Source organism: Staurois parvus, unplaced genomic scaffold (assembly GCF_062004578.1).
Source record: "Staurois parvus isolate SC_StPar_1 unplaced genomic scaffold, SC_StPar_1.0 ptg003236l, whole genome shotgun sequence".
Classification (NCBI taxonomy): domain Eukaryota; kingdom Metazoa; phylum Chordata; class Amphibia; order Anura; family Ranidae; genus Staurois; species Staurois parvus.
Genome location: NW_028321032.1, coordinates 4,057 through 27,500, shown reverse-complemented (window position 1 = coordinate 27,500; position 23,444 = coordinate 4,057). Strand labels below are relative to the sequence as shown.

The 23,444-nt window shown below is 52.1% G+C and overlaps 1 protein-coding gene across 1 annotated transcript in view; it reads left to right on the top strand.

The window, feature by feature from the left end:
• The window catches only part of LOC149428451 (transcription factor Sox-6-like), a 108,764-nt gene extending 93,559 nt beyond the window's left edge, over window positions 1–15,205 (top strand). Inside the window, exons 4-6 of the mRNA XM_089667390.1 lie at window positions 1,595–1,775; window positions 7,419–7,597; window positions 15,071–15,205. Coding sequence (XP_089523516.1) covers window positions 1,595–1,775; window positions 7,419–7,597; window positions 15,071–15,145 — 435 coding nt within the window. The 3' untranslated portion in view covers window positions 15,146–15,205. The remainder of the gene's footprint in view (window positions 1–1,594; window positions 1,776–7,418; window positions 7,598–15,070) is intronic.
• Window positions 15,206–23,444: the final 8,239 nt, after the last annotated feature.

Genomic DNA, 23,444 nt, shown 5'->3' with positions numbered 1-23,444 from the left:
TGGGGGTGGGGGCACACAGGGGGTCCTGGGTGACAAGGGGAAACATACGGTGTACAGGGAGGGTGATGGGTGTGGCGGGGGGAGGGGGGTTGAGTTACTGGAACTGATCCCCTGTACGGCTCTCTCTGCAGCAGATGAAAGCCAGCAGGAGGGAGAGGGAAGAAGCCAGCTGCTGCAGAGAGAGCCATGCAGGGGATTGGTTCCAGCAATTGCCCCCCCCCCCCTCGCCATGCCAAGCCATTCCAGTCCAGGGGAGGAGCCGGTACACCTGTGCAAGACTGAAGGGGAGGAGACTGTACACCTGTGCAAGACTGAGGGGGAGGAGCTGGTACACCTATGCAAGACTGAAGGGGAGGAGCCGGTACACCTGTGCAAGACTGAAAGGGAAGAGCCAGTAAACCTGTGCAAGACTGAAGGGGAGGAGCCGGTACACCTGTGCAAGACTGAAGGGGAGGAGCCGGTACACCTGTGTAAGACTGAAGGGGAGGAGCTGGTACATCTATGCAAGACTGAAGGGGAGGAGACTGTACACCTGTGCAAGACTGAGGGGGAGGAGCCGGTACACCTGTGCAAGACTGAAGGGGAGGAGCCATCACCTGTGCAAGACTGAAAGGGAGGAGCCAGTACACCTGTGCAAGAATGAAGGGGAGGAGCCATCACCTGTGCAAGACTGAGGGGGAGGAGCCGGTACACCTGTGCAAGACTGAAGGGGAGGAGCCGGTACACCTGTGCAAGACTGAAGGGGAGGAGCCGGTACACCTGTGTAAGACTGAAGGGGAGGAGCTGGTACATCTATGCAAGACTGAAGGGGAGGAGACTGTACACCTGTGCAAGACTGAGGGGGAGGAGCCGGTACACCTGTGCAAGACTGAAGGGGAGGAGCCATCACCTGTGCAAGACTGAAAGGGAGGAGCCAGTACACCTGTGCAAGAATGAAGGGGAGGAGCCATCACCTGTGCAAGACTGAGGGGGAGGAGCCGGTACACCTGTGCAAGACTGAAGGGGAGGAGCCATCACCTGTGCAAGACTGAAAGGGAGGAGCTGTTTTACCCATGCAAGCCTGAAAGGGAGGAGCCAGTACATCTATACAAGACTGAAGGGGAGGAGACTACACCTGTACAAGACTGGAGGGGGGGCCGGAGGGGGGATTTAAGGTGGATCTGTCAGAATCAGCACTTCTTCTAATAGGGGACATAGTCATTTGGACCCCTCGTGTAGAACACTCTGTGTCTGTATCTGCGGAGTCGCTCTCATTCTCCGCCGTCTCCCTCCTCTCGCCTGGAATTTAAATCATTCTTTGTAAATGCCCCGGGTTAATTTAAATCTCAGAAAACACATTAAGGAGTGAACTGCCATGTGCTGTAATTCAGATTTTAATTTGCCGAGCAGCGCGCGTGTTGATGTAAATAGGAGGAATTAATGAGCGTTTGTTAGGGGGGCTTCCTCGAGTGCGCCGATAATTAGCTCCCTTTGTTATTACGGCGGCAGATAGCGGCATTGTCTGGGAGGTGTAAAACATCCGCCTTGTCTTAAGTGCTAATGTGGCCCATTTATCTTCCTCTAATCATTGTTTATGTGAAAATTTCCCCCGCAGGACGAGGCCGCCCAACCGCTCAACTTGTCAGCGCGACCGAAGACGGCCGAGCCCGTGAAGTCGCCCACGTCTCCCACGCAGAACCTCTTCCCGCCCAGTAAGACCAGCCCGGTGAGCCTCTCCAGCAAGAGCGGGATTCCCAGCCCAATCAGTGGAGTTCTGGGCCGGGGCTCCTCCTTAGGTAAGTGGGACAGGTGCTCTTTACCGGCGCCCAGATCTTCAGGAAAGACTGCTCAGGGATCTACAGCCATCAGCTTTTTTACTGATGATGAGAGACCTGAGACTCAATTCACAAAGCTTTACCGCACGGCTAGGGATCTTTATTTTAGTCAGGTGACTGTCATTCTCCAATCTTATTGGACTGAAAATAACTGTCACTTTTTGAATATAAGGATCCTTATTCTGGCATGTTGGCTTTGTCAAATGAGCCGTATATCTGATGTCAGGTCCTCAGTGGTGGTGCCTTCATAAATACTTGGGTCTGATAGCCCATTTCAGGACAGCCGATTCCAGATTAGGGCTCAGACTTCACGCAGCCCTCAGTCAATGAGCTGAGGCCTTCACATCACTAAACAGCCTCTGCGAGTTTGGGGATGTTTGTGGCAGCCAGTCTTGTAACAAGTATTCTTGGCCTCAGCCCTGCTGATTTCCGATAGGTGCTCAGAGGACCCATACAGCCTTTGGCCCTCCTGTGGATAGTAAGGAGCTGAGGGCTATACTTTACTGGACAGCCTCCATGTGTATTGAGGAGAAGTTTAGCTCTCGTCTCAGGGACCCATCAGAGTAAAGAAATGTGAAAAGGGGAAGCTGGCTCATTAGCTATAGCTGAGAGAATGAATGTTATCCAGAAAATAGATCATACACCAAAAATCGAAGTCCAGGAATCCATACAATGTATAAAATGATAGTTAGATGAGTATGGTGCCTGAGATAGACAAAAACAAGATATTTATCATTGGATTCATCTCTGCCATAAGTGTGGCCTTCAGAGACCTTCAGTGGTATTACTATACAGAGAGCTGTAGACAAGGAAGAGAGAGTCTCAGAAAAGGCAGGAAGAGGGCTGAAGATAGACAGGGAGATGGTTGTAGATGAGGCAAGGAGAGAGGGCCATAGACGAGGCAAGGAGAGAGGGCCATAGACGAGGCAAGGAGAGAGGGCCATAGATGAGGCAAGGAGAGAGGGCCATAGACGAGGCAAGGAGAGAGGGCCATAGACGAGGCAGAGAGAGAGGGCCATAGACGAGGCAGAGAGAGAGGGCCATAGACGAGGCAGAGAGAGAGGGCCATAGACGAGGCAGAGAGAGAGGGCCATAGACGAGGCAAAGAGAGAGGGCCATAGACGAGGCAAGGAGAGAGGGCCATAGATGAGGCAAAGAGAGAGGGCCATAGATGAGGCAAGGAGAGAGGGCAATAGACGAGGCAAAGAGAGAGGGCCATAGACGAGGCAAAGAGAGAGGGCCATAGACGAGGCAAGGAGAGAGGGCCATAGACGAGGCAAGGAGAGAGGGCCATAGACGAGGCAAGGAGAGAGGGCCATAGACGAGGCAAGGAGAGAGGGCCATAGACGAGGCAAAGAGAGAGGGCCGTAGACGAGGCAAAGAGAGAGGGCCATAGACGAGGCAAAGAGAGAGGGCCGTAGACGAGGCAAAGAGAGAGGGCCGTAGACGAGGCAAAGAGAGAGGGCCGTAGACGAGGCAAAGAGAGAGGGCCATAGACGAGGCAGAGAGAGAGGGCCATAGACGAGGCAGAGAGAGAGGGCCATAGACGAGGCAAAGAGAGAGGGCCATAGACGAGACAAGGAGAGAGGGCCATAGACGAGGCAGAGAGAGAGGGCCGTAGATGAGGCAGAGAGAGAGGGCCGTAGACGAGACAAGGAGAGAGGGCCGTAGAGGAGACAAGGAGAGAGGGCCGTAGAGGAGACAAGGAGAGAGGGCCATAGACGAGGCAGAGAGAGAGGGCCATAGACGAGGCAGAGAGAGAGGGTCATAGACGAGACAAGGAGAGAGGGCGGTAGACGAGACAAGAAGAGAGGGCGGTAGACGAGACAAGAAGAGAGGGCCGTATACAAGGCAAAGAGAGAGGGCCATAGACGAGGCAAGGAGAGAGGGCCATAGACGAGGCAAGGAGAGAGGGCCGTAGACAAGGCAAAGAGAGAGGGCCGTAGACGAGGCAAAGAGAGAGGGCCGTAGACGAGGCAAAGAGAGAGGGCCGTAGACGAGGCAAAGAGAGAGGGCCATAGACGAGGCAGAGAGAGAGGGCCATAGACGAGGCAAAGAGAGAGGGCCATAGACGAGACAAGGAGAGAGGGCCATAGACGAGGCAGAGAGAGAGGGCCGTAGATGAGGCAGAGAGAGAGGGCCGTAGACGAGACAAGGAGAGAGGGCCGTAGAGGAGACAAGGAGAGAGGGCCGTAGAGGAGACAAGGAGAGAGGGCCATAGACGAGGCAGAGAGAGAGGGCCATAGACGAGGCAGAGAGAGAGGGTCATAGACGAGACAAGGAGAGAGGGCGGTAGACGAGACAAGAAGAGAGGGCGGTAGACGAGACAAGAAGAGAGGGCCGTATACAAGGCAAAGAGAGAGGGCCATAGACGAGGCAAGGAGAGAGGGCCGTATACAAGGCAAAGAGAGAGGGCCATAGACGAGGCAAAGAGAGAAGGCCGTATACAAGGCCAAGAGAGAGGGCCATAGACGAGGCAAAGAGAGAAGGACGTATACAAGGCCAAGAGAGAGGGCCGTAGATGAAGCCAAGAGAGAGGGCCATAGGCGAGGCAAGGAGAGAGGGCCATATACAAGGCAAAGAGAGAGGGCCATAGACGAGGCAAAGAGAGATGGCTGTAGACAAGGAGAAGAGAGAGGGTCATAGACAAAGCCAAGAGAGAGGGCCCTCGATGAGGCAGGGAAAGGCCTGTAGATGAGGCAAAAAGAGAGGGCCTAAGATGAGGCAGGGAGTGGGTCATAGTCGAGGACAAGAGAGAGGGCCATAGACAAGGCCAGGAGAAAAGGCCTTTTACAAGGCAATGAGAGAGGGCCAAAGATGAGGCAAAGAGAGAGGGCTGTAAATTGGGCAGGGAGCTGGCCATAGACAAGGCAGAGAAAGGGCCGTAGAAAAGGCAGGAAGAGGGCCGTAGACAAAGCAGGGAGAGGGCCGTAGACAAGGACAAGGCAGGGAGAGGGCCGTAGACAAGGCAAGAAGAGGGCCGTAGACAAGGCAGGGAGAGGGCCGTAGACAAGGCAGGGAGAGGGCCGTAGACAAGGCAGGGAGAGGGCCGTAGACACGGCAGGGAGAGGGCCGTAGACACGGCAGGGAGAGGGCCGTAGACACGGCAGGGAGAGGGCCGTAGACACGGCAGGGAGAGGGCCGTAGACACGGCAGGGAGAGGGCCGTAGACACGGCAGGGAGAGGGCCATAAACAAGGCAGGGAGAGGGCCGTAGAGAAGGCAAGAAGAGGGCCGTAGAGAAGGCAAGAAGAGGGCCGTAGAGAAGGCAAGAAGAGGGCCGTAGAGAAGGCAGGGAGAGGGCCGTAGACAAGGACAAGGCAGGGAGAGGGCCGTAGACAAGGCAGGGAGAGGGCCGTAGACAAGGCAGGGAGAGGGCCGTAGACAAGGCAGGGAGAGGGCCGTAGACAAGGCAAAGAGAGGGCCGTAGACAAGGCAGGAAGAGGGCCGTAGACATGGCAGGGAGAGGGCCGTAGAGAAGGACAAGGCAGGGAGAGGGCCATAGACAAGGCAGGGAGAGGGCCGTAGACAAGGCAGGGAGAGGGCCGTAGACAAGGCAGGGAGAGGGCCGTAGACAAGGCAGGGAGAGGGCCGTAGACAAGGCAGGGAGAGGGCCGTAGACAAGGCAGGGAGAGGGCCGTAGAGAAGGCAGGGAGAGGGCCGTAGAGAAGGCAGGGAGAGGGCCGTAGAGAAGGCAGGGAGAGGGCCGTAGAGAAGGACAAGGCAGGGAGAGGGCCGTAGACAAGGCAGGGAGAGGGCCGTAGAGAAGGCAGGGAGAGGGCCGTAGAGAAGGCAGGGAGAGGGCCGTAGAGAAGGACAAGGCAGGGAGAGGTCTATAGACTTGCACAGTCAATAAAGGGCGGATTGTTAGTCGTCCTCTAATAATCACAACTCGTTCTATTTTTATCTTTTCCGCATCCAAAAATGATTCCTCTGTCTGAGCTGATTCACTTTCCCGGCCCGAGCAGCAAAACAAAGCGCCCTTCAGAGGGGTGAGGAGTCTGAGACACTTCAGGGATGGGGGGAGGGGCAGTACTGCAGTCTATAGAGGGGCCCTATACAGAGCGATCACCAATGAGGACGATCATTTTTTACAATGTCGTCGAACTTCCTTTAGATGGACATTTTGGAATATTTGTGGACTCACCATTCAAGGTGCGATAGTCACAGAGGTGGTCCATCCAATATGATAGTCACAGAGGTGGTCCATCCAATGCGATAGTCACAGAGGTGGTCCATCCAGTGCGATAGTCACAGAGGTGGTCCATCCAGTGCGATAGTCACCGAGGTGGTCCATCCAATGCGATAGTCACCGAGGTGGTCCATCCAATGCGATAGTCACCGAGGTGGTCCATCCAATGCGATAGTCACAGAGGTGGTCCATCCAATGCGATAGTCACAGAGGTGGTCCATCCAGTGCGATAGTCACAGAGATGGTCCATCCAGTGCGATAGTCACAGAGGTGGTCCATCCAATGTGATAGTCACCGAGGTGGTCCATCCAGTGCGATAGTCACAGAGGTGCTCCATCCAATGCGATAGTCACAGAGGTGGTCCATCCAATGCGATAGTCACAGAGGTGGTCCATCCAGTGCGATAGTCACAGAGATGGTCCATCCAGTGCGATAGTCACAGAGGTGGTCCAACCAATGCGATAGTCACCGAGGTGGTCCATCCAGTGCGATAGTCACAGAGATGGTCCATCCAGTGCGATAGTCACAGAGGTGGTCCATCCAATGCGATAGTCACAGAGGTGGTCCATCCAATGCAATAGTCACAGAGGTGGTCCATCCAGTGCGATAGTCACAGAGATGGTCCATCCAGTGCGATAGTCACAGAGATGGTCCATCCAGTGCGATAGTCACAGAGGTGCTCCATCCAATGCGATAGTCACAGAGGTGGTCCATCCAATGCGATAGTCACAGAGGTGGTCCATCCAATGCGATAGTCACAGAGGTGGTCCATCCAATGCGATAGTCACAGAGGTGGTCCATCCAGTGCGATAGTCACAGAGATGGTCCATCCAGTGCGATAGTCACAGAGGTGGTCCAACCAATGCGATAGTCACCGAGGTGGTCCATCCAGTGCGATAGTCACAGAGATGGTCCATCCAGTGCGATAGTCACAGAGGTGGTCCATCCAATGCGATAGTCACAGAGGTGGTCCATCCAATGCAATAGTCACAGAGGTGGTCCATCCAGTGCGATAGTCACAGAGATGGTCCATCCAGTGCAATAGTCACAGAGGTGGTCCATCCAATGCGATAGTCACAGAGGTGGTCCATCCAATGCGATAGTCACAGAGGTGGTCCATCCAATGCGATAGTCACAGAGGTGGTCCAACCAATGCGATAGTCACCGAGGTGGTCCATCCAGTGCGATAGTCACAGAGGTGGTCCATCCAATGCGATAGTCACAGGGGTGGTCCATCCAGTGCGATAGTCACAGAGATGGTCCATCCAGTGCGATAGTCACAGAGGTGGTCCATCCAGTGCGATAGTCACAGAGGTGGTCCATCCAATGCGATAGTCACCGAGGTGGTCCATCCCGTACTGCGTAGCGTGACGTCACTTTTGCGCGCGTTGATGCCGTTTCTTGTCCCGGCAGATATCCTGTCCAGTCTGAACGCTCCGGCTCTGTTTGGGGACCAGGATACGGTCCTGAAGGCCATACAAGAGGCGCGGAAGATGAGGGAGCAGATCCAGCGGGAGCAGCACCAACCCCACGGCATCGACGGGAAAATCCCGCTGAACAATCTGGGTCTGAACAACTGCCGGAGTGACAAGGTAATCTGACCGGGTGTCTATGGTGAATGCTGAGAGACCACACATGTTGTAGTCTGATCTCCTCCAATTGGGTGTCTATGGTGAATGCTGAGAGACCACACATGTTGTAGTCTGATCTCCTCCAATCGGGTGTCTATGGTGAATGCTGAGAGACCACACACGTTTTTAGTCTGATCTCCTCCAACCAGGTGTTTATGGTGAATGCTGAGAGACCACACACGTTGTAGTCTGATCTCCTCCAATCGGGTGTCTATGGTGAATGCTGAGAGACCACACACGTTTTTAGTCTGATCTCCTCCAACCAGGTGTTTATGGTGAATGCTGAGAGACCACACACGTTGTAGTCTGATCTCCTCCAATTGGGTGTCTATGGTGAATGCTGAGAGACCACACACGTTGTTAGTCTGATCTCCTCCAATCGGGGTTTATGGTGAATGCTGAGAGACCACACATGTTGTAGTCTGATCTCCTCCAATCGGGTGTCTATGGTGAATGCCGAGAGACCACACACGTTGTTAGTTTGATCTTCAACCGGGTGTCTATGGTGAATGCTGAGAGACCACACATGTTGTAGTCTGATCTCTTCCAACCGGTTGTCTGTGGTGAATGCTGAGAGACCACACACATTGTTAGTCTGATCTCCTCCAATCGGGTGTCTATGGTGAATGCTGAGAGACCACACACGTTGTAGTCTGATCTCCTCGAATCGGGTGTTTAAAGGTTGTGGTCAGGCCAATGGCTGTGGCAGAAGCATTCGGAATTAGAAGACCTTCTGGTGACTGGCTTTGATTTGCCATTTAAAGCACCCGACAAATGCTGAAAGATCCGTTGTGGGTGGAGTGATCCTTTAAGTATGTACCAGTTCCTTGTACGGGGAATGACTGCAAGCTCTGGAGCATCGGCCGTGTCCGGCTTTGTTCTTGACCCGACCTGATTCCCATCGATGTCTCGTTACGATCTGCTGTTCTCAGAATCTCAGTTTGCACCCATTCTGTGAGCCGAACGCCCCTCACCTGGTGCTCCGAGTGATCGAACAAAGAGAGGAGCCTTGAGCGAGGAGTGGGGGAGGTGGTGCAGAATTGTTCCCATTCCTGTGCCGAGCCGGGACATTGTTCTTTTGTGGAATCAGAAGTGGTGATGAGAACGCCGATCCCAATGTTCCGTCCTCCCTCCATTCTGATGTTCCGTCCTTCCTCCATTCCGATGTTCCGTCCTCCCTCCATTCTGATGTTCCGTCCTTCCTCCATTCCGATGTTCCGTCCTTCCTCCATTCCGATGTTCCGTCCTTCCTCCATTCCGATGTTCCGTCCTTCCTCCATTCCGATGTTCCGTCCTTCCTCCATTCCGATGTTCCGTCCTTCCTCCATTCCGATGTTCCGTCCTTCCTCCATTCCGATGTTCCGTCCTTCCTCCATTCCGATGTTCCGTCCTTCCTCCATTCCGATGTTCCGTCCTTCCTCCATTCCGATGTTCCGTCTTTCCTCCATTCCGATGTTCCATCCTTCCTCCATTCCGATGTTCCGTTCTTCCTCCATTCCGATGTTCTGTCCTTCCTCCAGACACGTGGTCACCTCTGATGGAAGGGATGACCCGTCACTGAGTGAAGACATCGTCCATCGAGTTTGGTCCGCATGGAGTGTGACCTCCTCCCATCTTGTGGTCCGTCTGGCTCCTGTATTGCTGGATGGCAGGGGCGGACTGACCATTCGGGCTCTCGGGGTCAGTAGGGGGCCTCATGAGATGCCCCTGGTACCTTTCATAGGCTTTTTGGGTGTGGTTGGAGTGTGGGAGAGGGCACAGGCGCCCCATGATCCCCTATTGCCCGGGGGCCCCATGAGTTGTCAGTCTGCGCCTGGTGGATGGTGCTGGCTGGTGGAGCCACATGAGGCACCTATTATCCACAGACAGCCAACAGGTCAGACTAGAAATTGCAGGTAGGGCAACCTTGTGCACAAATGTTGTAGCTGGTGGGTGGGGCAGACAGAAAATTTGCGTAACAATGGTGTGCGCAGCGCAGTCACCAGACCCGCGGGCACCAGGCAGATTCCCAGGGTGGCTCACGCTAGCAGTAGTTGACCACATTCAACTGGCCTTGTTCTATGAAGACATTTTGTAGGTCCTCCAAGCCACTTCTGTGGCCCATGATGCCCATAGCGGACTCTTGCACCGTGCTATCTGTCAGTCAGTGCCAGAAAATGGGAGTTCCGTTATTGGCGGATTATAGCGATTGGCGAACTTTCCAGACGTGGTCCATTCCTTCACATTGATACGTGAAAGAACAAAGAGATACAACGTGTGTCAATAGTCATCAGAACATTCCCTTCCACCTTCAGTGGTCCTCAAACTTTCCGATACGCCTCAACATACTGAATGCAGGCTTAGGCCATGTTTTGGCACCGGAGTTAGTCCACTTTTTGTGAACGGAACCCTCAGGGGCCACTTACAGCCTTTAAACGCCACCCAAAAAACCAGCAGCTTGTCTACCACGGTCCGTTTATGGACATGGTAGAAAAATGGTCAAGGTCAAAAAAGCTCACGACTACAGCTGGGTTCCGGCTTTAAGAGCCACTGGAGGACCTTCCGATGAAAGCCATTAGGTGGCTCTACAGCGCTTTTATGGGCCCCTCAAAGGGGGTCTGTAAAAGGGGCAAGCCCTGCCCAATACCTAATGACCTTGGAAGCGATGTGCAGGGGCGGACTGACCATTTGGAAACTCGGGCACTGCCTGAGGGCCCAGGGTCAGTAGGGGGCCCCCTGAGATGCCCCTGGTACCTTTTTCATAGGCTTTTTTGAGTTTGGGCAAGGACACAGGGGCCCCATGATCCCCTATTGCCCGGGAGCCCCATGAATTGTCAGTCCGCCAGGGTCACAGCTGTAAGTCGTCAACTGATGTAGCCGAGGATGCAGCTAATGAAACACAATCTGTGCTTGAATAGCTGCCCCGGAGGGCCTGTCACCTTCAAACGCTATCACTGAGCCCCCTTGTTAGAGAGATTAAAAAAAAAAAAGTTAAAAGTGCTAAAAAAAATTAAATAAAATTAAATTAATTTTTAAAAATGTTAACGGTCCGCCCTCAAAAAAAAAAAAAAAAAAAGAAAAAAGAAAAGAAAAATAGGAATTACATAAAATAAATTAAAATAATTTAAAAAAACACACACCTGCATACACCCTAAAAAAAAAAGCACAGTGTAGGGCGGGCGTGTGTATCACAAAGGTGGCTTGTTAGCCCCCTTGAGAAAGAAATAAAGTTAAAAAAACAATTTAAAAAAAAAAAGGATTACATAAAATAATTAAAATTAATAAAAATGTTAACGTACTCCCCCATACACCCTATATAAAAAGCACAGTGCAGGACAAACGTGTGTCACATAGGTGGCTCGTTAGCCCCCTTGTGAGTGAACTAAAGTAAAAAAAAAATTACAAAGTGTAAAATAAAAAAGGAATTACATAAATTAAATTTAAATAATAAAAAAATGTTAAACACCCCCCCCCCGCACACACCCTATATAAAAAGCACGTGTATTCCATGGGTGGCTTGTTAGCCCCCTTATGAGAAAACCAAAGTTAAAAAAAAAGAAAAAAAAAAAAAAGAAAATACATAAAATAATAATAATATTTTTTTAACGCGCCCCCGCACACACACCCAATATGAAAATCACCGCGTAGGGCGAGCATTTGTAAAACTTAGGTTGTTTGTTATCCCCGCTGTGAGAGAAATACATTTTAAAATTAAAAAAAAAATTAGACATTGTGAAAAAAAAAAAAAAAAATTCCATAAAATAAATTTTAATTATTTAAAAAATAAATGTAAGCCACCCGTGCGCACACCCCATATAAAAAGCACAGCGTGGGGCGGGCATTTATATCACATAGGTGGCTTGTTATCCCCATTGAGAAATAAAGGTTAAAAAAAATGTAGAAATTGTAAAAAAAAAAAATAATCATTGCATAAAATAATTAAAAAAATAAATAAATTTAGCGCACCCCCCCCCCGCTCACCCCATATCAAAAGCACAGTGTAGGGTGAGCATGTGTATCCCATAGGTGTGTATCACTGTTATCCCATAGGTGGCTTTTTAGGCCCCTTGTGAGAGAGAAAAAAAAAATTAAAAATGTAAAAAAAAAAAAAAAACATAAATGAAGATAATTAAAAAAAAAAAAATTGAACCACCCCCCACAGACAGCCCGTTTAAAAATGGCAGCACAGGACGGGCATGTGTATGTAAACATCAATGGTGTCACACGTGTGCGATCGATGAGAGAGCGATAATTCTAGGACCATTATTCGCGGGTAACTAAACTGACGACCTGTAAAGGCTTTTAAAGCATCGCCTACGGAGAATTTGGGGTACCATCTTTTTTTTTTTTTTTTTTTTGCAATTCCAGGGGCGTGCGCAATTCTAAGACCTGACGTGTTTGATATCTACTTACTCAACGCAACCCAATCTTTTGTATTTTACCAAAAACTGGATATAATCTCGTGTTTATTTGCACTAAAATTCATTATTTTTTCCTGAAAATATTCATTTGATAAATAATTGTGCAAATATTGTGCGACGTAAAAAAAAAAATTGCAACTACCGCAATTTTATTCCCCGGGGTCAGAAAACGTACTTTTTAAGGGTTTTAGTCATTTCTAGCAAAAAAATGCAAATTTAAAAAAAAAAAATTTTTTGAACAAAAAAAATTGCCTCAGCAGGCAAGCGGTTCATTTCAAATTTCCTGTTCACTTCAACGCATTTTTTTTTTTTTCAAAATGGTGAAATTTCCCCAAATCTCTATTTTCACCAAAATTTTGAGGAAATGAGATTTGTCGTTTTTATCCATTGCCATGAAGACTCCAGGAGGTGTAATTTGTGTATTTTTCTTGAAAATATGCATTTGATAAATAATTGTGCAAATATTGTGCGACGTAAAAACAAAATTGCAACTGCCACAATTTTATCCCTCGGGGTCAGAAAACATACTTTTTAAGGGTTTTACACTCATTTCTAGCACAAAAAAAATTACAAATTTTAAAGTGTGAAAAAAAAAATCTAAAAATTGGTTTTATTTCAAATTTCCTGTTCACTTCAATGCTTTTTTTTTTTTTCAAAATAGTGAAATTTCCCCAAATCTCTATTTTCACCAAAATTTTGAGGAAATGAGATTTCTCGGTTTTATTCAGGAGGTGAACATTTGGAATTTGCACAAATTTGCAGCTAAATTCGCCGCCCGTCTTCGGCCCGCATGACGCAACGCGCTCTCTCCGGAATTCGGGGATGGCGGTCTAACAATGAGCGGCGGGTGAAGGATTCAGCAGCAGCTTTGCATCTGGTAGCTGCCAGGGGCCCCGGACAGGAAGATAAGTGCGTGTGTGTCGTGTGAATTGTCAGGGGCCCCGGACAGGAAGATAAGTGCGTGTGTGCCGTGTGAATCGTCAGGGGCCCGTTTGAATCGTCAGGGGCCCCGGACAGGAAGATGAGTGCGTGTGTGCCGTGTGAATCGTCAGGGGCCCGTGTGAATCGTCAGGGGCCCGGCGTTCTTCAGAAACAAGCCGCGATAATGTGAGAAGGCAGATTAAGGAGATGATTATCTGTTGCCATCTGTAACTGTGGAGGAGCCGGGGCCCTCGGTTTATTTTTGATTTATAGGGAAGCAGATTGCGGCGTGTGCTCTCAGCGTTGTGGTTTAGGCTCGCATGATCTGTCTGTAGTCAGAGAACAGGCCCCGCCCACCGCGACGCAGATAACGCCATGCCGCTTCTAGATACCATTACAAATAAGAATTCAAGAGAAAAAAACAACGTTGTGTCTGTTAATGAAGTCTGTGTTCACATTGGGGCGAGTCGGGTTCATGGCCAACTATTTATTGGCGGTGGTCTTCTGGTGTCCGGGGGATGGGTGAAGGTTCTAGACCAGCAGGCCATGGCTTCGGTTCTCCTGGGCCTCCAGACAGGTGCTTGTCTCCTAACCTCCCATAGGGCATCCCAACCTCCCGCAGTGCTCCTCAACCTCCAGCAGTGCCCCTCAACCTCCCGCAGTGCTCCTCAACCTCCAGCAGTGCCCCTCAACCTCCCGCAGTGCTCCTCAACCTCCCGCAGTGCCCCTCAACCTCTCACAGTGCTCCTCAAACTCCCACAGTGCCCCTCAACCTCCCGCAGTGCCCCTCAACCTCCCGCAGTGCCCCTCAACCTCCCGCAGTGCCTCTCAACCTCCCACAGTGCCCCTCAACCTCCCACAGTACTTCTGCACCTCCTGCAGTGCCCCTCAACCTCCCGCAGTGCCCCTCAACCTCCAGCAGTGCCCCTCAACCTCCCACAGTGCACCTGCACCTCTTGCAGTGCCCCTCAACCTCCCGCAGTGCCCCTCAACTTCCCGCAGTGCTCTTCAACCTCCCGCAGTGCCCCTCAACCTCCCGCAGTGCCCCTCAACCTCCCGCAGTGCCCCTCAACTTCCCGCAGTGCTCCTCAACCTCCCGCAGTGCCCCTCAACCTCCCGCAGTGCCCCTCAACCTCCCGCAGTGCCCCTCAACTTTCCGCAGTGCCCCTCAACCTCCTGCAGTGCCCCTCAACTTTCCGCAGTGCCCCTCAACCTCCCGCAGTGCCCCTCAACTTCCCGCAGTCCTCCTCAACCTCCCGCAGTGCCCTTCAACCTCCTGCAGTGCCCCTCAACTTTCCGCAGTGCCCCTCAACCTCCTGCAGTGCCCCTCAACTTTCCGCAGTGCTCCTCAACCTCCCGCAGTGCCCCTCAACTTCCCGCAGTCCTCCTCAACCTCCCGCAGTGCCCCTCAACCTCCCGCAGTGCCCCTCAACTTCCTGCAGTCCTCCTCAACTTCTCGCAGTGCCCCTCAACTTGGTGGCCTACAGGGCCACCAAGTCATCTGAAGAGTCCCCTGACCCCCTCCAGAACCCCCATCCAAGATGTCACTATTTTGTATTTCTGTTGTTGGGAAGATTCTGGAAGACATTGCCGGTTGCTGGTGTTTGATGGGTAAGATGGAAGGTTAGACCTCCGTGAACATCGCTGGGCCCCTGAGGACCCAACTTCATCTTCTCCCAGAGTCGGCTCCTGTATGAATGCAGCGATTACCCGCTCCTCCTCCATGGCTCGGCTCGGCGTGTGAGTGCACAGACCTCCACGGGACCGATCACCCAATCATCACAGAGTAGTGGATGGGGGGGGCCCTTCCTGTGGCCCCCCTGGATGGAGTTGGCTGCTCTGTGATTGGTAGAGGGAGATGTTGTGAGCTTTGGCAGTGGAGGAATTAGGGATCCGGGTACCCCGACATTGCAGATCTGAACATCATGTCATGTGACCACACCGGCAGCCTCCCCACCCCCATTGGTCGGGCCAGCAGCAGTCAGCTCAGTGTCCCCTATGATGTCGCCCGCAATTCCCGGCCCGCTTCTAGCGCCCCCTGTAGGCTGGTTAACATAAGCTGTGCTGCCGAGCCCCTTCTGACTCCTCCCTCCGATGTTTTGCTGTATTTCAGATGCTGTTTGACGCCGTCACTGGAAGGATGTGCGTTAGAAGTTTACACGCAGTGAGTCCCTCCCATCTCTTGTGAAATGTTTTGTGTGTGTAGGCGTGGCTTCCGCCTGAACTGCCACTTCTGGCCCGACCCCCCCCCCCCATTCCCCCACCTTCTGTGATTATGTGTGTACGCCAGTCGCTTCGCCTTGTGCTGAGACTAACGGACGCCATTATCTGGCTGCCAGCTTGCGTGTTCTGTGAGTGTGGAAGTCACATGACTGTAAGGGGGCGGGGCTCCCCCTGCCGCGTGTATCCAGCATGGCGGCACCCAGAGTGAATGTAGTGATACATTGTGACAGCCGAGACATTCCTTCCATGGAATTCATGAACTGCTGCCGGTCTCCGAGATATGACCCCTCCGTGAGTGAAGAGACCCGCCCCTCGCCATTATCGGTGACACCCACCGCGCCTGCATTATTCTGCTCAGAATGAGTCTCATTACTAAGAAGTGTGCCCCAAAATTCAAAATGGAGCCCCAATATTATAAACAAAGCCCCAATATTAGGAAAGGAGCCCCAATATGAAGAACAGAGCCCCAATATTAGGAAAGGAACCCCAATATGAAGAGCAGAGCCCCCATGTTATGCCTACAGCCTCATTATTAAGAAAGGAACCCCAATATGAAGAACAGAGCCCCAATATTAGGAAAGAAACCCCAATATGAAGACCAGAACCCCAATATTATAAGTAGATCCCCAATATTAAGAAAGGAGTTCCGATATTAAGAAGTCCCGGTATTAGGAATAGAGCCCCAATATTAAGGAGCCCCGATATTAAGGAGCCCCGATATTAAGAAAGCAGCTCCATTATTAAGAATTGTTTGAATCCCAATATTAAAGAATGAGCCCCGCTATGCATAAAGGAGCCCCAATATTGAAAAGCAGACACAATATTAATAGGCGAGCCCCGATATTTAGAAAGGATCTCTAAGATTAAAAATGCAGCCCCGGTCTTAAGAAAGGAGCCCCGATTTTGAGAAAGGAACCTCGATATTGAAAAAGGAACCCCAATGTTGAGAAAGGAACCTCGATATTGAAAAAGGAACCCCAATGTTGAGAAAGGAACCTCAATATTGAAAAAGGAACCCCAATGTTGAGAAAGGAACCCCGTTTTTGAGAAAGGAACCTCGATATTGAAAATGGAACCCCAATGTTGAGAAAGGAACCCCTGATATTGAAAAAGGAACCCCGATGTTGAGAAAGGAACCCCGATTTTGAAAATGGAACCTCGATATTGAAAAGGAACCCCGATGTTGAGAAAGGAACCTCGATATTGAAAATGGAACCTCGATATTGAAAAAGGAACCCCGATGTTGAGAAAGGAACCCCTGATTTTGAGAAAGGAACCCCAATTTTGAAAAAGGAACCCCGGTGTTGAGAAAGGAATCCCTGATATTGAAAAGGAATCCCAATGTTGAGAAAGGAACCCCCCGATATTGAAAAAGGAACCCCGATTTTGAAAAAGGAACCTTGATATTGAAAAAGGAACCCCGATGTTGAGAAAGGAACCCTGATTTTGAGAAAGGAACCTCGATATTGAAAAAGAAGCCCCCCATATTGAGAAAGGAACCCCCCGATTTTAAAAAAAAGGATCTTTTATATAAAAATAAACCCCAATATGAAGAAAGGATTTGATATTTTCTCTGCCCGCTGAACGCCATTTCATCACATTTGTAACATTTAAAGGCGAACCACTTGTGAGAAAATGAAAACCGCGCGCCGCGTTCACCTTCCCCACCAGATCTCACAGAAGTGGTCGGAGCCGGCAGGCGCGGTGACACCGCTGCGAAGCAAAACCTCGGGCGGCCGCGCCGCTCTGCGGGGAGGAGCCACGTTTCTGGTTGCGATGATTTTCCATTCGCTAGAAAAAAAAACAAGTTTCCTCATTCTTCTGATGACCACAACTGATTGTACAAATGAATTGACTTCCTCTCTGATCCTCCTGACTGATGTTTGAGAAGGAAGACCGCGCTGCACAGGAAACCTTCGGAGACTTTCCAAGAATCGGCCCGCCCTCCGCGCCGCTCCATTCCGGGGAACCTCACTGTACAATGTATCAGATAAGGGGGATCTGAGAGATATTATTAGAGGCACACAGGGGGGGGGGCAGGGCAGCTGTTTGTTCGATGCAAACTGAGAACATCGACCAATTTACAGCAAAATGTAGGAAAGAGGACCGGTCTGAGATACAAACGTGATTGGCTCAGGTGTATAGAAATGTGAACACGCCCATTGCGTCCCGTATTCACATTCCAATCGGTGAGATCATATATATATATACACACATACACTGTACATGTACATACGTGTTACTTTGTATCATTGTTAGAAATATGTAACATACCAAGAGAGCAGTCCCCTCCCTCTCACATTCGATTGGCTGGCTGCTCTTTCACCTCAATGACAGACACCTATAATGAGCTGTAGCCCCGCCCCCTGTCACCCCTGGGGCGAGGGGATTTGTACTAGGAGGGGGATATGGGGGGGGGGGGGTTGTGCTGGAAGAGGTGATATGGTAAAGGGGGGAGGGGATTTGTGCTAGGAGGGGGAATGGGGGGGGGGGGGGGTTGTGCTGGAAGAGGTGATATGGTAAAGGGGGGAGGGGATTTGTGCTAGGAGGGGGAATGGGGGGGGGGGGGTTGTGCTGGAAGAGGTGATATGGTAAAGGGGGGAGGGGATTTGTATTAGGAGGAGAAATTTTATTTGGGGGGGGGATTGTGCTAGTGGGGATTATTTATTGTGTATTATATTTGTGCTAGGAGGGGAAATTTGATGTGTGTGTGGGGGGGGGGGGGTGGAGATTCATGCTAGAAGGGGGGATGGGGGAGAGAATTTTTGCTGTGAGAGGGGGATTTTGAGTGGGGGGGAGATAATTTGTGCTTGGAGGGGAAATTTAAGGGGTAGAGGATTTGTGCTAGGAGAGGTTGATTGTCATTTTTGGGGGGTGGGGGGGTTTGGAAGAGAGGATTTCAGCCGGAAGGGTAGATTGGGGAGGGAGGCAAATATTTGTGCTGGGAGGGAAGGTTTCAGCAAGGGGGGGTAGATTTGTATTGGAAGAGAAGGTTTCAGCAAGAGGAGGGGTAGATTTGTATTGGGAGGAGGGGAACATTATGTTAGGGGGAAACATGCAGATTAGTGCTTGATATTTTTTTTGGGGGGGGGGGGTGTAGGCGTGGCCGTGACCCCCAATCCTGCGATTCCTGTACACATTGTAGCGGTTCCTCATGAACGGTCACCATATGTATCCGGTGTCAGTCTGCTGCAGGCTCAGAGGGGAAAATGTGTGTCACTAAGAATAAAGTCGTGAACATAATTTGCCCATTCCCCCCCCTATCACCCCCCCCCCAAGAGTGGCCTATATATAGCGCACATTCTATATATTCAGCCCGCTGTATTATATGGTGTCCGCGGGGTGACTCCACTCATGTCTGTGACAACCGGCAGCTGCTGGTCTGTAGATCCCTCGTCCCTGGAATGTGCTCCATACTGGTGTGGATGCTGCCCTCTGCTGGACCCATTCATCCAACGCCCAGCCAGGACCCGCTGCCTTCCACTTGCTGGTCACACATTGGCAGATGTGTACAATGGGGGATCCAGAGGAGATCAATGAGGGATCCAGAGGAGATCAGTGGGGGGATCCCAAGGAGATCAATGAGGGATCCAGAGGAGATCAGTGGGGGGATCCAGAGGAGATCAATGAGGGATCCAGAGGAGATCAGTGGGGGGATCCAGAGGAGATCAGTGGGGGATCCAGAGGAGATCAGTGGGGGATCCAGAGGAGATCAGTGGGGGATCCAGAGGAGATCAATGAGGGATCCAGAGGAGATCAGTGGGGGGATCCCAAGGAGATCAATGAGGGATCCAGAGGAGATCAGTGGGGGGATCCAGAGGAGATCAATGAGGGATCCAGAGGAGATCAGTGGGGGATCCAGAGGAGATCAATGAGGGATCCAGAGGAGATCAGTGGGGGATCCAGAGGAGATCAATGAGGGATCCAGAGGAGATCAGTGGGGGATCCAGAGGAGATCAATGAGGGATCCAGAGGAGATCAGTGGGGGGATCCAGAGGAGATCAGTGGGGGATCCAGAGGAGATCAGTGGGGGATCCAGAGGAGATCAATGAGGGATCCAGAGGAGATCAGTGGGGGGATCCAGAGGAGATCAATGAGGGATCCAGAGGAGATCAGTGGGGGGATCCAGAGGAGATCAATGAGGGATCCAGAGGAGATCAGTTGGGGATCCAGAGGAGATCAGTGGGGGATCCAGAGGAGATCAGTGGGGGATCCAGAGGAGATCAATGAGGGATCCAGAGGAGATCAGTGGGGGATCCAGAGGAGATCAATGAGGGATCCAGAGGAGATCAGTGGGGGATCCAGAGGAGATCAATGAGGGATCCAGAGGAGATCAGTGCGGGATCCAGAGGAGATCCATCACATCCGGGATGTTTAATCACTTAAAAGCGTGAGAACGATTCCCCCTTGTTGACCGTTTTATTGCAACGCACGGATTAAGGAGCAAATAAAACAGGAAGCTGTTATTCTCGCGGCGCAAACAGTAAAAATAAAAATATCGGCTGAACTGTAAATGGGAATTTTTTTTAAACTTTAGCGTATCTAAATGTGCCGACAGGGAACAGATGGACTCCAAGATTCACCCCGAAGATTCGCATCATTAAGTAGGGCAGCACGGCAGCTTAGTGGTTAGCACTCCCTTCAACTGGGGTCACTGCTTTGAATCCCAACCAGGACAATGTCTGCATGGAGTTTGCATGGTCCCCCCTGGGCTTATGGGGAGTTCTCTATGGGCACTCTGGTTGACTCCCACACTCCTGGCCCAATTGGCTCTAGTATGTGTGGGTATACGGACCTTAGATTGCAAGCTCTGAGGACAGGGACTGATATAAATAATATGTGAAGTGCTACGTAATTTGTTGGCTCTATCAATGCCTTTAGAGTCCATCCAGTTCAACCATTGAACGGGAATGAACATGGCGAGTGAACAGGAACGAACGTGGCGGGTGAAGGGGAAGGAACGTGGCGGGCGAATGGGAAGGAAGGTGGCGAGTGAACAGGAACAAACGTGGCGGGTGAAGGTGAAGGAACGTGGCGGGTGAAGGGGAAGAGGCGTGGCGGGTGAAGGAACGTGGCGAGTGAACAGGAACAAACGTGGCGGGTGAAGGGGAAGGAACGTGGCTGGCGAAGGGGAAGGAACGTGGCGAGTGAACAGGAACGAATGTGGCGGGTGAAGGGGAAGGAATGTGGCGGGCGAAGGGGAAGGAACGTGGCGAGTGAACAGGAAGAAACGTGGCAGGTGAAGGGGAAGGAACGTGGCGGGCGAAGGGGAAGGAACGTGGCGAGTGAACAGGAACAAACGTGGCGGGCGAAGGGGAAGGAACGTGGCGAGTGAACAGGAACGAACGTGGCGGGTGAAGGGGAAGGAACGTGGCAGGTGAAGGGGAAGGAACGTGGTGGGTGAAGGGAAATGAACGTGGCGGGTGAAGGGGAACGAATGTGGCGGGTGAAGGAACGTGGCAGGTTAAGGGGAAGTAACGTGGCGGGTGAAGGGAAATGAACGTGGCGGGTGAAGGGGAAGGAACGTGGCGGGTGAAGGGGAAGGAACGTGGCAGGTGAAGGGGAAGAAACGTGGCAGGTGAAGGGGAAGAAACGTGGCGGGTGAAGGGGAAGGAACGTGGCGGGTGAAGGGGAAGGAACGTGGCGGGCGAAGGGGAAGGAACGTTGTGAGTGAAGGGAAATGAACGTGGCGGCTGAAGGAGAAGGAACGTGGCAGGTGAAGGGAAATGAACGTTGTGGGTGAAGGGGAAGGAACGTGGTGGGTGAAGGGGAAGGAACGCTGCGGGTGAAGGGGAATTAACGTGGCGGGTGAAGGGGAAGGAACATTGTGGGTGAAGGGAAATGAACGTGGCGGGTGAAGGAGAAGGAATGTGGCGGGTGAAGGGGAATGAACGTGGCTGGTGAAGGGGAAGGAACGTTGTGGGTGAAGGGAAATGAACGTGGCGGGTGAAGGGGAACGAATGTGGCGGGTGAAGGAACGTGGCGAGTGAAGGTGAAGGAATGTTGCAGGTTAAGGGGAAGTAATGTGGCGGGTGAAGGGAAATGAACGTGGCGGGTGAAGGGGAAGGAACGTGGCGGGTGAAGGGGAAGGAACGTGGCGGGTGAAGGGAAACGAACGTGGCGGGTGAAGGGAAACGAACGTGGCGGGTGAAGGGGAAGGAACGTGGCGGGTGAAGGGAAACGAACGTGGCAGGTGAAGGGGAAGGAACGTTGCGGATGAAGGGGAAGGAACGTTGCGGGTGAAGGGGAAGGAACGTTGCGGGTGAAGGGGAAGGAACGTTGCGGGTGAAGGGGAAGGAACGTGGCGGGTGAAGGGGAAGGAACGTTGCGGGTGAAGGGGAAGGAACGTGGCGGGCGAAGGGGAAGGAACGTTGTGAGTGAAGGGAAATGAACGTGGCGGGTGAAGGAGAAGGAACGTTGCGGGTGAAGGGAAATGAACGTGGTGGCTGAAGGAGAAGGAACGTGGCGGGTGAAGGGAAATGAACGTGGCGGGTGAAGGGAAATGAACGTGGCGGGTGAAGGGAAATGAACGTGGCGGGTGAAGGGAAATGAACGTGGCGGGTGAAGGGGAAGGAACGTTGTGGGTGAAGGGGAAGGAACGTGGTGGGTGAAGGGGAAGGAACGTGGCGGGTGAAGGGGAAGAAACGTGGCGGGTGAAGGGGAAGGAACATTGTGGGTGAAGGGAAATGAACGTGGCGGGTGAAGGAGAAGGAATGTGGCGGGTGAAGGGGAATGAACGTGGCTGGTGAAGGGGAAGGAACGTTGTGGGTGAAGGGAAATGAACGTGGCGGGTGAAGGGGAATGAATGTGGCGGGTGAAGGAACGTTGCAGGTTAAGGGGAAGTAACGTGGCGGGTGAAGGGAAATGAACGTGGCGGGTGAAGGGGAAGGAACGTGGCGGGTGAAGGGGAAGGAACGTGGCGGGTGAAGGGGAAGGAACGTGGCGGGTGAAGGGGAAGGAACATGGTGGGTGAAGGGGAAGGAACGTTGCGGATGAAGGGGAAGGAACGTGGCGGGTGAAGGGGAAGGAACGTGGCGGGTGAAGGGGAATGAACGTGGCGGGTGAAGGGGAATGAACGTGGCGGGTGAAGGGGAATGAACGTGGCGGGTGAAGGGGAAGGAACGTGGCGGGTGAAGGGGAAGGAACGTGGCGGGTGAAGGGGAAGGAACGTTGCGGGTGAAGGGAAAGGAACGTTGCGGGTGAAGGGAAATGAACGTGGCGGCTGAAGGAGAAGGAACGTGGCGGCTGAAGGAGAAGGAACGTGGCGGGTGAAGGGAAATGAACGTGGCGGGTGAAGGGGAAGGAACGTTGTGGGTGAAGGGGAAGGAACGTGGTGGGTGAAGGGGAAGGAATGTTGCGGGTGAAGGGGAAGGAACGTTGCGGGTGAAGGGAAAGGAACGTTGCGGGTGAAGGGAAATGAACGTGGCGGCTGAAGGAGAAGGAACGTGGCGGGTGAAGGGAAATGAATGTGGCGGGTGAAGGGAAATGAACGTGGCGGGTGAAGGGGAAGGAACGTGGTGGGTGAAGGGGAAGGAATGTTGCAGGTGAAGGGGAAGGAACGTGGCAGGTGAAGGGGAAGGAACGTTGTGGGTGAAGGGAAATGAATGTGGCGGGTGAAGGAACGTGGCGAGTGAAGGTGAAGGAACGTTGCAGGTTAAGGGGAAGTAACGTGGCGGGTGAAGGGAAATGAACGTGGCGGGTGAAGGGGAAGGAACGTGGCGGGTGAAGGGAAAGGAACGTGGCGGGTGAAGGGGAAGGAACGTGGCGGGTGAAGGGGAAGGTATGTTGCGGGTGAAGGGGAAGGAACGTGGCGGGTGAAGGGGAATGAACGTGGCGGGTGAAGGGGAATGAACGTGGCGGGTGAAGGGGAATGAACGTGGCGGGTGAAGGGGAAGGAACGTGGCGGGTGAAGGGAAATGAACGTGGTGGGTGAAGGGGAAGGAACGTGGCGGGTGAAGGGGAAGGAACGTTGCGGGTGAAGGGAAATGAACGTGGCGGGTGAAGGGGAAGGAACGTGGCGGGTGAAGGGGAAGGAACGTGGCGGGTGAAGGGGAAGGAACGTGGCGGGTGAAGGGAAATGAACGTGGCGGGTGAAGGGGAAGGAACGTGGCGGGTCTCTGTTGGGAATCAGATAACAATTCAACATTTGAAGGATAAATGTTTATAAACATCCGCCGACAATAACATTGTAACATTCTTTATACCCCGGAAGTTGCTTCCAGCGAGATCTCCCGTTGGATTATCATCAGCGAATGTGTTTTATG